Source organism: Micropterus dolomieu, linkage group LG19 (assembly GCF_021292245.1).
Source record: "Micropterus dolomieu isolate WLL.071019.BEF.003 ecotype Adirondacks linkage group LG19, ASM2129224v1, whole genome shotgun sequence".
Classification (NCBI taxonomy): domain Eukaryota; kingdom Metazoa; phylum Chordata; class Actinopteri; order Centrarchiformes; family Centrarchidae; genus Micropterus; species Micropterus dolomieu.
In genome coordinates, this window is record NC_060168.1 from 19,745,389 (window position 1) to 19,760,510 (window position 15,122).

At 42.3% G+C, this 15,122-nt stretch overlaps 2 protein-coding genes across 4 annotated transcripts in view; one reads left to right on the forward strand and one right to left on the reverse strand.

The window, feature by feature from the left end:
• Positions 1-13,658, forward strand: part of LOC123958022 (ADP-ribose glycohydrolase MACROD1-like) — a 29,122-nt gene extending 15,464 nt beyond the window's left edge. Inside the window, exon 4 of one of the 3 annotated variants that reach the window (XM_046031183.1) lies at positions 12,452-12,567. In XM_046031183.1, the coding sequence (XP_045887139.1) occupies positions 12,452-12,552 (101 nt within the window). In that variant the 3' untranslated portion in view covers positions 12,553-12,567. Of the gene's footprint in view, positions 1-1,248; positions 1,386-12,451; positions 12,568-13,385 lie in introns of those variants that run through there. The other 2 variants (XM_046031182.1, XM_046031187.1) reach the window with 2 other exon arrangements.
• LOC123958021 (leucine-rich repeat transmembrane protein FLRT1-like) lies at positions 5,743-14,826 on the reverse strand. Its single transcript, XM_046031181.1, has 2 exons — positions 13,831-14,826; positions 5,743-11,106 (listed from the first exon to the last, which is right to left on the reverse strand). The coding sequence occupies exon 2, from the start codon at positions 11,089-11,091 to the stop codon at positions 8,893-8,895; it is 2,199 nt and encodes a 732-aa protein (XP_045887137.1). The 5' UTR covers positions 11,092-11,106; positions 13,831-14,826; the 3' UTR covers positions 5,743-8,892.
• Between the last annotated feature and the right edge of the window lie 296 nt (positions 14,827-15,122).

The window sequence follows — 15,122 nt, forward strand, 5'->3', positions numbered from 1 at the left end:
ACATTCACAGCAATTCATTGTTTTGACCAAGGACTCTTCAACATGTAGATTGAACCCTGACCTTCTGATTAATGGAGGAGCGCTCTAACCCCTGAGCCACAACTTCCCCCTAGATATATTGCAGTATCTTTATTAGTGGACGCGTAACAGGTGATTGGCAGCAGGAACGCTGCACCACTACCAGACAGACCACACTGACAGGAAACACAGGGAGGGCAGGAAACACAAGGTATGAGAGAGGGATACTGCTATATACCATAACACTGAGGAGGTTGGAGTCCTCTGAGGTTGTGACAGTGTGACAAAAATGTGCAGTTTGTAAAGCAGCTGTCAAACTTGTATGTGCTTCCTTGTGTAGGGCAGAGTTCAATTTTCTATGCTGTCCCACTTAATGCACTCCTTAGTGCAGCAATAATCGTTTTCATTCCCGGTTCTTTATGACAATAACCGTGTACTGCCTGCCCTTTTTTCAAATATTGGTTTTAGTGCCAGACAAGTAATCAGCCTCGCATTAAGAATTTGGCTGTGCATCCAAAGTCCCCGTCTCCTTGGCTGCTCAGGTCGAATACTTGAGTAGTTCCAAAAAAAAAAAAACAACGACCCTAAAGTATGGCCACAATCACCTGATGAATGGCTTTTTTTTAAATTTATCAACCTTTGATGATTGATGTTTTTCATTTAGACTTTTGACATTTGAATCCAACCCTGTTTCACTGCACCAGCTGTGCAAATAATGTTGAGAAGAACTGAGACACACAAGACGGAATGAGAAGAAATTAGATATGGAAATTAAAAGCACATTGGGGGAAGATTATCCTCATTGTAGACAGTGTTATTTGAATAATAAAGTATAATGCAGCCTGACAATATGCTTCCATTTTCTCTCGTCTTTGTAATCATGGCTTAGTGAACAAAGTACAAGGGATGTATCATTGTAACCTCCAAAATGGGCTTTAATCTAACCCTGAGTCCTCTTCCCTTCTCTCTACCAGCAAATACAAGGGCCCCTCATTGTCTGCTCACATGTCCTCATCACAGACGATGCTTTTGTCACATAATCACACACAGGGACACACAGGGAGTACACACTGCACACAATTACCATCTTGTAATTGTGATCTATCATGCGTTGGTGTGAAGTGGTGCCCGATGCGCATGCTGTCGGCCCTGCTGCATTATCGGAGGAAATTACAAGACCATTTATAGGAGCTATTTATCCACTCATCCTGTTGTTGCCGTTGTCCACAGGTGGAACTGGCAGCCCTGGGTGGAGCTGGACCGACAGACAGATTGATCAATCAGTGCATCAGTTTACAGTATATGAAGTGATGGATTACAGCATACAGTGAGCTATCACAGATCAGGAGGTCAACTAGTGAGTGTTTCAGACATCCTGTACAGGTGGTGATGATGATGATATAAGACCAGAGAAGAGAACATTAACATCTGGTTGTAGCCTGTAATGTACAGTACATTTTATTGTCACTTATTTACTTGATTTGTATAATCCTAGCTATAGATTTATTGAGCTTTTAATTATTGATAATATTAATTAATAATTAAAATATCATATTTATAATTCTTTCAACACACCGCAGTCCAGTTTTTAAAAAGAATATTTTTCCTTAATTCAGAATCTGATGTTTGTCTTCTGATGTGTGTCAAGCAAACTGCAGGTGAATTTGTCTTTCAAGTCAAGGACACGATGATGCATTGGGATACAAAGGACACCTCAATCACAGTATTGTCAAACAGTGAAAATATTTATTACACCCTTTACTTTCTGTGTCTTCTAAAAAATCAACAGCGTGTGATGGGTTCATGGTTTGCGCATGCATGAGCGAGCCAGTTATCTGTGTGCATGTTTGTGTTGTTAATCTTAGCAAAGGATTGTGTGGGTGTGTGTATATTGTAAGAGTCTGTCTCCAGGTTTTATTGAAATGTTAATATATTTATTATAGATACTGGTGTGCTTGTGTGCTTATGATGAGTGAGAGCTTTACAGTTAAAGGCTGGCTTTTTTTCTATGTTTTTATTTATTGCCTTCAATTCACACAAAAAGACAAAAAAACAATAATGCGTCAGTCTGTCTCTTCTTCTTCTATACTGGCACTCAGCTCTAAAGCCTATTTATTCCTTCTGTTGTTACTGAAACAGGAGTACAGAGTGCTTTTGTTGGGGACTTTTGGATTTTTGAGGCCAAAACCGATTCTGATATTTAAAGATTTAAAAGTTCAGATAGCGATTTATTTTGCAAATTTTTATTTGTTTCACATAAACACATTACATACCCAAATATTTTTGATGAGTGGGACATGCAGTGGAAAAGGAGTTGACAATTGCTGTCAGTTGTCAGTGCTTTTTAGCAGATGTAAAACCAACATTACAGTATTTTTGACATTTCTCTACTGCAGTTCCTTTCTTCGTTCATATGTCTCCAATAACCTAATACTGGCCAACACACTGTGTGCCTTTATTACCAGGTCACGGTAGAGAGATGACAGGAAATGAGGGGAGAAAGATGGGGAATGACATCCAACAAAGATCCCTAGGTTGGACTCCAACCAGGGACGTTGCATTTATGATTGACGCCTTAACTCCTAGGGAACCCTGCCTTATCAACAATGGAGGTCTATGGAACAGAGAAATAACATCATCCTTTGAAGAGAATACTTGTTAGTAGCTCACATTCATTGTTGATTTTTGTCTTCTTATGGGATTAATTGACAAAAAGAAAATACTACCTGCCTTAACTGTTAATTATCTGTCGCTATAAAAGTAGTTGCTCCTTAATTTACAGTTGATGAAAAGTTCAGATTAATGGTTGTGTGGATTCCATTATTTAGCAAAATATTTGTCAATACATTTTTTAATTTCAGTGTGTCATCAGTAAGATGTGCCTTGAACCTGCTGGACCTTTGGTATGATCACAATCCCCGCCCTGTGGCATCTTCAACTAAGTAATGAATAATTTACTCTGCTCCTGAAATTCATTTATTTTTTGGCTGCGATGCGTCTGCATCTGCTGAAGGAAGCATGAGAGTCAGTACTCCAGAGAAATCACAAGTTGCCATAACTACAAGTGCTGAGGTCTCTGTGCGGTCCAGAGTGTAGCCCCAGAGAGGTGGGCAGAAAGCCGACCATGAGTGAAGGCTGAGAGCTCTGGAAGACCCCATGCAGCAGGAGCCCACACCGCCTGAAGCGCTCCTCAGCCAGACTTGTTTCTCTTCACGGTTTTCTCAAGTAGGCAGGAGATGAAACTGCATGCCTGATGGTTTATCAAGTGAAGAAAAGAAATCCATCAATTATTCACTTAATGTCAGTCGAGGACAGATAATGAGGCAAATGGCACAAAGATTACTTAAGGTTATAAATGCTTTTAATTTTCTTCCTTTTCAGATGCTATTTTTCCCAACAGCAAGGTTACAAAAAAATTCAACGGTGCACAGGCTCATAATTAAGCTGAATTAAAAGATAAAACATGCACGACTGGGAAATTGAATAGAAGACAATTGCAGTACAAGGGCAATTTGGTTATCTTTTTGTTCTTGCTTTCAGTGTGGTTATGGCAGAAGGTCTCTTGGAAGATTTCTTCCCTCACCAGAGGCGTCGTGCAGTGGCACCAAAGTGGCTCTCTCTGATAGACAGCCTAATTCATACAGTTGGTGTTGTTATAATCCCCCGGAGGCTGTCTTAGTTTGCTCTCTGCCTTGTTTATTCCAGGGATGTGCTCTCCATCCGTCGCTACAGAGGAATCCAGACCACCACAGCTTAATGTTTTGTTGTTGTTTTTGTTGTTGGATCAGTTCATACCTCTGAGATATTTCGCTGGTTTCTTACAGCATGTGTGTTTGTGTGTGTGAGGAGAAACATGTTAGTGTTTGTTATCCGACTTCGCCGTGCTCCTTCGGGACTGCCAGTCCCCTGTCACTCAAAGGTGTATACAGATGTGTGTCCAACAACAACAGCTTTTAAATTTAATTTAAATTCAGATGTTTGAATTGAGATGAATTTACAGTTGAGGTGAGAATTTGGGTTAGAGGTTTTAAATCCTCTGATGTCTTTGGAATATTGTTTCAAGTTTAGCAATGCTTTGTTTGTGCATGCCTACGTGTGAAGTATGGACCTTTCGACTGCATCTGCGTGTGTTGATCTTTATGGAATACCGATTTTTTTGGGGCATTTTCGAGTAGGCCAGTCCCTTATCTCTCGTATCGGTATTTTACGTCTGTTTGTCTGTCAAGTTCAATCTCCAGTCTGAAAGGAAATATGAACTTTTGATCAGTCTTACAGTCCATTCTATTTATTTTTTGTCATCTCCAGTGAATGATAACTCAAATTTGCAGGAACAGTTTTATCCGTGCAAAACCATTGTTGAATATATTCTGTTGTCATTGCTGGAAGAATAAGTGACTGCATGCATACATTTCCCCAAATGCATGCATTTATAGGAATACATTGACCTTTCGCTAAAGAAGCTTGTAATGCATGCAAACCCTGGAAGACACTTTACTGCTTTTAGATACAGCTTTACATCACTCTTAACAGCACTGTGGTGAACAAAATACTGAGTACGAGTTTTAAAATGCAATTGACCATTTAATTGCACATTTGTGAGTTAAGCTCATTTGTTAAAGAAATAGAGGTATTCAGTAATACACTGAATTAAAAGGCAATGCATTGAAACTTAACCATTGACACTTACCATTGTGCTTTTATGCAATATCCATATCTAACATGTAGATAACATGTTTGATATGTTGAACATATTCGAGAACAGTTATTGAAGCACATATCTTTATCCTAGACAATTTAATTTTGGAAAGATGACGTACTAGTAAATGTTACTTAATGGAAGGATGGCATATCTGAAAAATCCACTTTGATCCCATTTGTTACAGTGCAAGAATACATTTCAGACAACAGATATGTACTGGAGTCTCTGAGTATACATCTTTTTGTTTGGTGTAATGTGAGTTTGAATAATTAAGCTGGAGGGCTTGCCACTAGATAATGGACTGCGACAGTGAAAGGCCTCCATAATGACCGATGAGAACTCAGGGGCATTGTTGTTAAGAGCACAGACGTCACATTTACAGCCTGCGTTGGCACACGCACACAGACATATAATCATGAATCCTTAAGGTAAACATTCATATGAAGCAGGCTTTGTCTTTCTCTCCCTCTTAGACACAGTACAGCAAAACCATTTTTATCTACATTAAGTCTATATTTCTCTCTGACTCTCTCCTTCGCAAACACCCAACACAAGCAGTTACTTTAAGATGGACACTTATACACTTCCCTGTTCGTTATATTGATCCACGCTTACACAAGCATTAGCACTCACTTAGAATGAGAGGCATGTCTTCACTGAAACACAGGCGCACAGAGTATAAACACATGCATACAAATGCCCACACCGTGCTTCTCATGACGCTCAATGAAACATACAACACGCGCTAACGCACAAACTTCTCTGGATATAAACACATGTGTCTCCTTTGGGCTGGCAGATTCTTCCAAATTGAATCGTAGCGTATAGCAACTGATGTATTCATCCAGTGTGTGTGATTTAACGAGGCCGGCTCCATCTCGTCATAAATCATATTAATAATCTGAGCTTTCTATTGATTTTTATTTTTTTAAGCCATCCCAGTGCATTATTTGATATCTTCAGCCGTTGTTTCTGATTTAATGAACTCCATGCAGACACACATAAAGAGAAGTCATGAAACTGCCTTTCCTTGTAGAAGTCTTTATTCATCTGTGTAGAAAAAATGACGACAGACCAATAAATGGAGTAGCGTTTTGCACCCATTTTTATGTTTATACATAAGCGTGTTTTCATTATCACATCTGAGGGTGATGTTTTTTTTTAAAGGAAAAGGATTTCTGCACAGAATGAAAGGAAGCTTCAGTGCTCTTTAAAAAAAGAAAGAAAAACAAAGAATAACAAAAGAACCACACCGGAGCTCTTCCAATATTACTGGTATACAGTAACACGGGTTGGAAAAGAGAAGGAGAGCTACTGCAAGTAAGAATGGGTTTCAACACTTACAGGCTCTCTATATATATTTTTATACCTCTCCTCCCCATCTTTCCCTCTACGGCATCACTCTTTATTTTTTTCTCTCTACCCTCTCCTCTTCCTCTTTTAATCTCTGGTTGTTTGTTAGCATTTTCCTTTGAAGTTCCTCCTCCCTCAAAGTATATTAGTGGGGTCAGTGAGAGGCAGTCAGAAAGCAGGTGCCGCTTCCTTTTTGTCATGTGTGTGTGTTTGTTTGTCTGTTGAACTGCACAGTGTAGCGGTAAGGCCGTGATCCCTGTTAACGGAACCGTGTCTATGCTCTACTAAGGCCTATAAAACCGGACGACCTGAGTCAACTAATGTACTTTACCTCACAGAATGCATCAGATCTACTCTAAAATTTCAGTTAAAGTAAAAAGAGTCAGTTGTGAAAATACTACAATTTAAAAACCCCTCTCGTAGGGTGGGGTAAATACGATGACAGATACCGCAAGACAATAGAAATTTGTGGGGCTGCAACAAATTTCTTTTATTATTGATTATTTGTTATTTTTTCAGTTCATTGATTAATCGTTTGTAGTAGTTTTGAAAGTTACATTTCCTGCCCAGGGTGTGACGTCTTGTAAAATGCTTGTTTCATCCAACTAACAGCCCAAAACATAAAGATTTTCAATTTACCATCACATAAGACTAAGAAAAGCAGCAAATATTCACAAATGGGAAGTTGAAACAAGGAAATATCTGGCTTAGAAAACTGGTTGGTGATTAATTGTTTATCAAAATAGTTTCTGTGTTTTGAATTAAGTTTCTGTTGATTTATTTTGATTGAGTAATCTCTTCAGCTCTACAGATTTGTCCGTACCATAGAAGCTCTTGTGGTATTAGGCTGTTGTGTTTTGAATAAATCAATATAACTACTTTATGGCAATATTGGAATTTCATATGATCAGTGTACTAGTGCTATAATTTGTCAGGTGTTTTGTCAGACATTCCTGTCTGGCAACTTTATCTAAAATCAGTTTCCTAATCAATATTTCCCAAGTAGTATATCCCAATACATATAAATATCACAATATAAAATTACATGTACTATGACAGATAATTTTATTAACATTGCTCACTCCTTTCCCTTAAATACTAATAGAAACAGTTACAACTACAACTTTTTAAATAAAATTGAAAAGATATGTTGTTATGGGTGGATTTTAACAAAGAGTAATTAAACCAGAGTAGTCCCGACTTCCACCAAAAAATTAGTAGCTGCTAAAATGTATTTTCAATTAAGAGGGTTTAACCAGGCTCTCAAAGATAATGGATTACTATTATAAGATGTATGATTAGGTTTCTTTCACTTCATTTGCAAAGGTAATTTAATAGTGAGACCAGACCACCAATAGAAATTGGGTACATGCAGTACTTTTTCTAAATTCTGAGAGGGATATTTTTAATAGTCGTTCTTCTCAAGCTAGTCATTTGTCCTGTGGCCTTGGCAATCATTTTACTTTTTTAAATGTTTTTCTTTGATTGTCTTGCCTCCCTTCCTCCAGTTGTCCTATAAACAGTTCTGAAATCGTGGCATGTAAATAGGTCCATGTTATGATGAAGATACATGATTCGTAAGGTGAAAACTGCCCAAAAAGTCTTTGACTTGTAATGATTACAGGCAACTGAAAGCATCAGTCCTCGAGGGACATGTGCAGTCTGTTATCACTCAGATATTTGCTGAGTGCAGTAGAGGATACGCTGTGCCATTTTTTGGATGATGATGATGTCACATTATTCCACTTGTCACCCCTCTTCTTTACTCTGTCCTCCCCCTTCTCGATCCCCCATCTTCTTTCCCTTTGCCTGCTTTTTTACCTCCTGCCGCTGCATTTGTCACACGCCCTTTTTTCACTTATCTTCCTATTTTCTTTCCTTTTCTGTCCTCACTCTCTGCCTTAAGCCAGCACACCTCCCTCAGTGTCTCCATCCCCAAAACAGCACCCCTCTCTCTCTCCTCGTCTTCTTTGATGTTCTATCCCTCCATCCATCTATCCATCACTCCCCACTCTCTCTTACTCTCTCTCCCCCTCTCATTAGTCTCTCCATGCTGTGGTTTGTGTCTCACGTCTCTGTCAGAACTGTTATCACTGCTGTCAGCTCCCTTGGCGAGAACAAAGTCGTCCTCTGCTCACGGCACCACAAAAGACACAAGAGAAATAAAAGGAAAGAGCCTCAGCCAAAAAAAAGGAAGAGGTGGAAAGGAGAAAAATTAAAAAGAAGGGGAGTAAACTAGAGGAAAAGGAGGGGGCTAGGAACACATCTTTTCATGTCAACCATGATGCATTGTCATCTGTGGGTTATAACAACCATTGATTTCTCCCTCTGTCATCCCTTTTATCTATACAGCACAGAGCTTACAGTTGGTAAGATATGAGAGCTATCTCTATACACATCAAGTGCCTTTTCCTCATATTATAAATATATCTCCTGCTAAATCAGCTAAGCCTAGTATATCAACCTCAAATAAGTTACTGTGTATTATTATGAGCTGAGAAGAACAGTAGGTTTGAAAGACACAGATATTCAAAAGAGAAAATGTAACCATTTATAATTATAAGTAGCGCTGAAAGAAGGGCCTACTGTATAATGTAGCAGTAGTAGAATATAGTAGGACTGTTACTTTTGTCACTCAATAGCAATGTCCAATCAACATAGCTGAAGTCAGTCTTTTCTACCTAGCAAACCAATCAGAATTGAACCAGCAGAGGCACAGAGGGTACTTTGGAAACCAAGGACAAAATGGCCACCAGCCAAGGGGTCGTCATCATAGAAATGGTGCCTGGCATTCATGGCTCGGGGATTTTGTCCCTGTATCATCACGTGTAGGCATAATCTATGTCAGGGATGCCACCCTCTCTGTAGCCACGGTTGGTACCATAAGTGGCATGATGGTGGCTGGTTTGGCTGAGGATGGTGCCATTGAGGCTGCCAGCTCCGTGGCTGCTCCGGTAGGTCCCGTTAGCTTGGGAGGAAGAGGAAGAGGAGGGGAAAATGGTGTGGATGTAGGTGACATCCTCCAGCTTAGACTGCAGCGGCTGATGGGCCATAGCTGTCATCTGAAACCCTGCTGGAGGGGCCCTGATCTCTAAGATGGAAGTGTCTTTCTTGGTGCCCGACTCTACATAGTCATCATAATGTTTTCCCCCTCGGCCCCTGCTGTATGAGCCTGAGTCCCCGGACATGTAACCTGCTCTCTGTCCATACCAGCAGAAGATGCCAAAGATTAACAGCAGGCTTACCAATGCTGTGGCACCCCCTATGATCCCAGCCAATGGCAGGGCTGTTAGTTCTGAGTCCTGTCCCTCTTTATCTGACCCATCCCCTCCTGAACTGACCAGAGCATCTCCAGTCTCTATCTGAGCGCAGGCTGGAGCCGAGTCTTTATTGTCCGTGTCCATGCTGCCAGCTCGAGATGAACCCATGCTGGAACCCCCAAAAGAGGGCTCCTGTCGTAGTGGCAGCAGGCAGATGAGGTAATGGGAGCGTGGGGTGAGCTGGGTTAGGAGGTACTGCCTCCTCTCTCCTGGTACCAGAGTCTCTGTTATGGAACCAAGAGCTGCACTGCTACCCAACCGGAGCCAAGAAAGGCGGAAGGAGGGTGTCGGCTGTGGGCACAGCCAACTCACCAGTACACTGTCCGAAGAGAGAGGTTTTACAGACAGCTCCAGAGCCTCTCCAGATACTTGTCCCCCTTCACCGGGAGGCAGAGGCATAACAAGGCCCGGTCGCTTGGCTCGCAGGGTGAAGAGGGAACCTTGTGTGGGGACCAGCAGAGAGGTAGTGGTGGTGCTGCCATGGGGGACTGAAACCACTGCTTGGTCCCCTCCAACACCATCTTCACCTCCTCCATCTTTTTCTGCTGGGTTGACTCCCATTCCAGTACTGGGACCAGCAGGAGGGCCTTCACACTGCTCCATCAGGGAGGTTAGGTCTCTAAGGGTTTGGCCTCTTACAGGCTCAGGTCCCGTGCAGGTCAGACCCCTGACTGTTACCGCTGCCCCTCGCCCATGCAGCCAGGCGTGGAGCCAGCGAAGGTTACAGCCACAGTACCATGGGTTTCCTCGCAGCAGCAGCAGCTCCAAGCTTTCTGTGTCCTTCAGAAGCCCTCGTGGGAGACTGGTCAGATTGTTTCCTGACAGGTCCAGCCTCTGTAGCCGCCGCATCCCGTCCAGTGCCCCCCGTGGTATGTGAGTCATTCCGTTGTCTTGCAAATGGAGTCGCACAAGGTGAGCCGAAGGTAGGTTGACTGGCGGAGACTGTAGGGCGTTCCTGACCAGTGACAGCTCCGTCAGGTTGGAGAGACGGGAAAAGGTGTCATCCGCAATGCGTGTGTTGGCCAGCAGGTTCCCATCAAGGACCAAGCGTCGCAGGGAAGCAAGCCCACGGAAGGCATGTGTGGGGATGGTGCTGATTCTATTGTCATCCAGTCGCAACTCTTCCAAGGATGCTGGCAAGCCTGCAGGGATGCTTGACAGGTGGTTCCGAGACAGAAACAGCAGTCTAAGCCGTGGAGTCCCAGAAAAAGCTCGCTCCTGGATGCTAACTGTGGATATAGAGTTATCATCCAGGTGTAAACGTTCTAGTAATGGTAACTTAGCCAGAGCTGATCTCGGTAACGTTCGTATATTATTATCCTGCAAATGGAGCTCCCGTAACGAAGGCGGGAGGTGTATAGGGAATTCATCCAGCTGGTTGGCATACAGGTAAATCACACGTATGGAAGTGCTGCGTTCCAGTGAGGGAGGCAGCCCAGCATTACTCAGACGGTTGCTCTGCAAGTAGAGGATGGCAGCCATTAACGGTAGTGGAGGAATTATACTGAGGCCACGGTCATTGCAGTAGACAAAACCCTCATCACAGCGGCACACTGAGGGACATACAATGCCCTCATCTCCCTCGCCCGTCTCCATGGCAATTGCGGCTGCCGCCAGTTCCAGCACCTCAGCCAGTAAGGTGAGGCACAGGAGGAGCAGAAATAGCCAATCGCGGAGCTCAGCAAGACTCTCAGCGGCCATGTTGGTGCACAGCTCCTGATTGGAAGAGAGGAAATGGGAAAGTTGATTAAAACAAATACAAAGGCTATAACTATTTCTAAAATCAAAGGAGTAACTTATTATATTCAACAGAAAGAGTTGTTCGCAAAAGGACCCATTTTAGATTAAGATGGACAAAGCACACAGTTAATCTCTTTCTTTTAAACTGCTTAACTAAAGTTCTGCATTTTCTACCTGCTGTTAAAAGTTTAATTTTTTTTTTATTTGTCAAGTGGAGAAGATTTGTGGATTGAATAGTCAAGACATAATTTAGAGGAGCTGTCCAGTATTATGTGGGTCAGAGCGACCGAGCAGAAGACAAACGGACATTTACAGGCTGAGAGCGAGATGAAGGGTGGAGTGAGCGGGCGAGAAAGATTACAAGAATGAGAGACAGCAAAAGGATGATAGAGATGGAGAAAATTGGACAGTGACAGTTGCAGGGAAGGAAAATAAGGGAGGGAGAGTTTTTTCTCGAAGAGATTAACTGAAATGGAGTTAGTGACGTGAAACTAAAATGGAGAAGAGATTGGGGAGAAGGAAATCAGATTAATTGCCTGCAGTGCTGTTGATAGCTTTGAAGACAACAGAAGTGGTAAACTTGTTGTGACTGCACTGTATCTAACCCTCCAGTGAAATTATAAAAAGAATGCATGTACAGTTAATGGAAAAATGGAAAAGCAAAATTTCACAAGTTTCAGAAACACAAGGCATCTGATTGAGGTTATGACCAAGACACTCACAGAGAAACGCACAGACAAATAAGCAAACATACAGAACACAACGCATTCATATACAGAACAGTCTTAGTACAAGCTGAAATATATAATGCATGTTTTCTCTTGGTTGCTATTGTTCGTGAAATTTCTATAAATTATTCAGGAAAGTGGTCCTGAAATTCCCAGAAATGTTTTAGCGAGATGTTTTACAGAGAAGCATTTTTCTGCAACATTAATACGTTCCACGGTCGATGTTTTATGACTTATCTCCCAGCGAATTCCTGACACCAACATCAGTAACATAAATTTACAATTCAGATAAAATGATCTCTATGCACTTGTATTCACAGCACACTATTTATAGCATATGAATAATATACAGTGGTGAAAGTTGTAGAAATTACATTGTTGCGTACTCTTGTTTGAATCTTTTCTTTTGGGTAGCCTGGGGCTGGAAAATGTGCCCTGACATGAAATGTCTAACATGATTTGACAGCACATTTGATAAACAAATCCTCTAAAGGCAGGTTTTTCTTTCTCCCCTTCTGTGTGTGTGTCTCCCCTTCTGTGTGTGTGTGTGTGTGTGTGTGTGTGTGTGTGTGTGTGTGTGCTCGTATGTGAAGTCAGTGCTAGATGCAAAATTGCCCCTTGGCTGCAGTCAAAATCCATGCAAAGCAAACAAGAGATGGTAACAATAGAAGAGAAGGAAGGAGGGAGGAAATGAGGGTGGCAAGGAGACAGATGGAGAGTTGGACAGTCAGTCAGTTGAGGAGAGGGGAAATGAGTTTCTGGCAGTGAAGACTCAAGTCAGTATCAGCTGAGTTTGCTGCAAAAAGAAGATTGGTTGGTTGTTTTTTCTGTAAGATAGGTGTAAAAATAGCTACGTTTGTGTACCTGTACATGCTTGAGTGTGCATCTCTTAAGTGTGTTTGTATAAAAAAGATCTGCATCAACAACATCCAGCTCCTGTCTCAGCTCAACACAGGCAGTATTTGATTTGTAAAGAAAAGAGTGTGTGCCACGCAATTCGGCAAGGACCCAGACTTTATTTCTCCTTTTACTTAATGGTATTTTTAGCTTAACAGCATTTGAGAGACAGAAAAAGTAAAGGAGAGGAACACATGCACACATGAGGGAGTGTCAAGGTAGGAGCTGAGACCATATTGGGAATGCCATATGAATATCAACTAGCATATGCTTCGGAGCCTACGCTATCCCCACTTTCCTTTCATAAATATCCTCTTGGCACAAAGCTGTATGTGTGTTTTTGCCTACATGCCAAGGTTTCATATCGACACGTCCTCTTAATGATCCTCCCTGGCTCGTTCTCTCACTCTCCAACTGTCGCTCTGTCTTATGGCGCTCTCCTCTCTCTGCATCTCAATCTTTCGTGCCATCTACATCTCCCATCCGCCCACCACCACTTCCTCCCCTTAATAATCTTTCATTATATCCACTCTCAGGTTTGTTTACAGAAGTGTCCGTGCAGTCATTCTGTGCTCCTCTCCTCCCCGGTCTCTATCTCTTTCTAATCCTCTTTTATCGTCTCCTCTCCAGTTGTCCGGTGATTCCTACACACTGAGATTGGATCAATCAGCTCTGCTTCAGTCCTCCTGCCCGGAGCTCCTCTGTCCTCTCCAACGTGGCGACTTAGTTTCTTTTTTTCATTTAGATGCAGCAGACCCCCCTAGCTCCCCCCATTTCTTTCTCACTCTCTCTCGGCCTCAGCTTTCTCGCCTCCGCATTCGCCTTCCTCTCCCTTTGTGGTGTTTTTTTCTCTCCCTTAACATTTCAATCATTTTCTGAAATAAAAGCCTTTGTTGGAGCGCAGAGCCACTGTGTGTGTGTGTGTGTGTGTGTTTTTCTCCTATCATGTAGCTGAAAGCAAGATGCAAGTGTGGCGTTCTTCATTGAGGTGAATACATGAAGAAAGTGTGTGTGTATGCCTGTGTGTGTAAAAGGTCTGAGTGACCCAGGATGTGATTGCAGAGGGCTTGCTAACCTGCTCAGTCTTTTGCTTTTCACGTCCGGCACGGCTTTGTTTTTCCTCTATCAAGGATTTGTGGAGAGTAGTATTAGTGTGTCAATCTGTGATTGAGGATGTAGCCGTGGATCTCTGCGTGTTAGCACAGTTTCCCAGTCTGCTTTGAATCGTTCAGAAGTGTAGCCTCACTCCTTGGGGCCGTTGAATCTTCCTCAGCTTGGGTGAATGATGATAGGGATGATGATAGCCTGTACTCCAGGGCTCCAAGAGCAGCAACACCAGCATGGCTCAAAGCCGCCTCAGCACCCACATCTGTGTGTGTTGTGTGTGTGTCCTACAGCCAAGCTCTTTCTCTCTCTCTGGGGTAAGGGGCTTTTAGGCCTGCCAACTCAAGTCATCTTCAACAAGCATCCAGAAGCCTAATTCTGATACCACACCCAAATGCTACAGTTGGGCAGACAGTCAGAAGATGGTTGAGGGCTCAAGGGTCCTTCTTCGAAGTCAAAATCAATCCTGGATACTCATGTAAGCAGTGGGTCATTCAAAAATAGTACGATGCCGTGCTGCACTTTGAATAGCCAGGTAGTGGTTTTAATTAATGAGGAGTAAGGAAAGAATAAGAGAGATTTCAAAGCTCAGAAAAATCCAGAGACCTTTTTGTTATTGGTTGTATTCTAACAATTATTAAATTTCACCTTTCAATGATGTTAATGAGTATGTTTGAAGCTGTGATGGAAAGGTTGGCCTTGTGCAGAATACAGGCTGTAAGAGTTGGATTCTCCTTCCGTCTCAGTTTCAGCCTCACTCTCCTCTATTAAATATTTGATCGCTTCCTTTTCGGTTCACAAAGAGGCAGCAAAGCCAGATGACAGTGTGTACTGTACGTAGTCCGCTCTGAGCGGCACTGTGATGGCCAGTCACGTGGCTCAGTGTGGAAAGTTCTCCCACAGGTTAGCAGAAATGGACCGTCGTCTAGTATGCTCAAGGCAGACTTCGCTGGGGTTTGCTTCAGCAGGACAGCTGGCTGAGTGTTAGTGAGCACCAGCCTGAGAAGAGACAGCAGACAAGTACAGTATTAAAGTTTTCATTTGGAGATGCAGTGAATTAGGGTAACAAGGTATTTGAGAAATTTAGAAAGTGGTAAATTCTTCTTAATCCATATACAATGGGCCATTTGTAACCAAAGTGCATAACCAGAGCCTTCATTTTAGGGGTTCAATGACAAGAAAAATAACATTGCCTGGATAGTTCAGTAATCTCACATATATGTCAGGCTGATAACCTTACCTTTACTGCAAATATATTCAAAT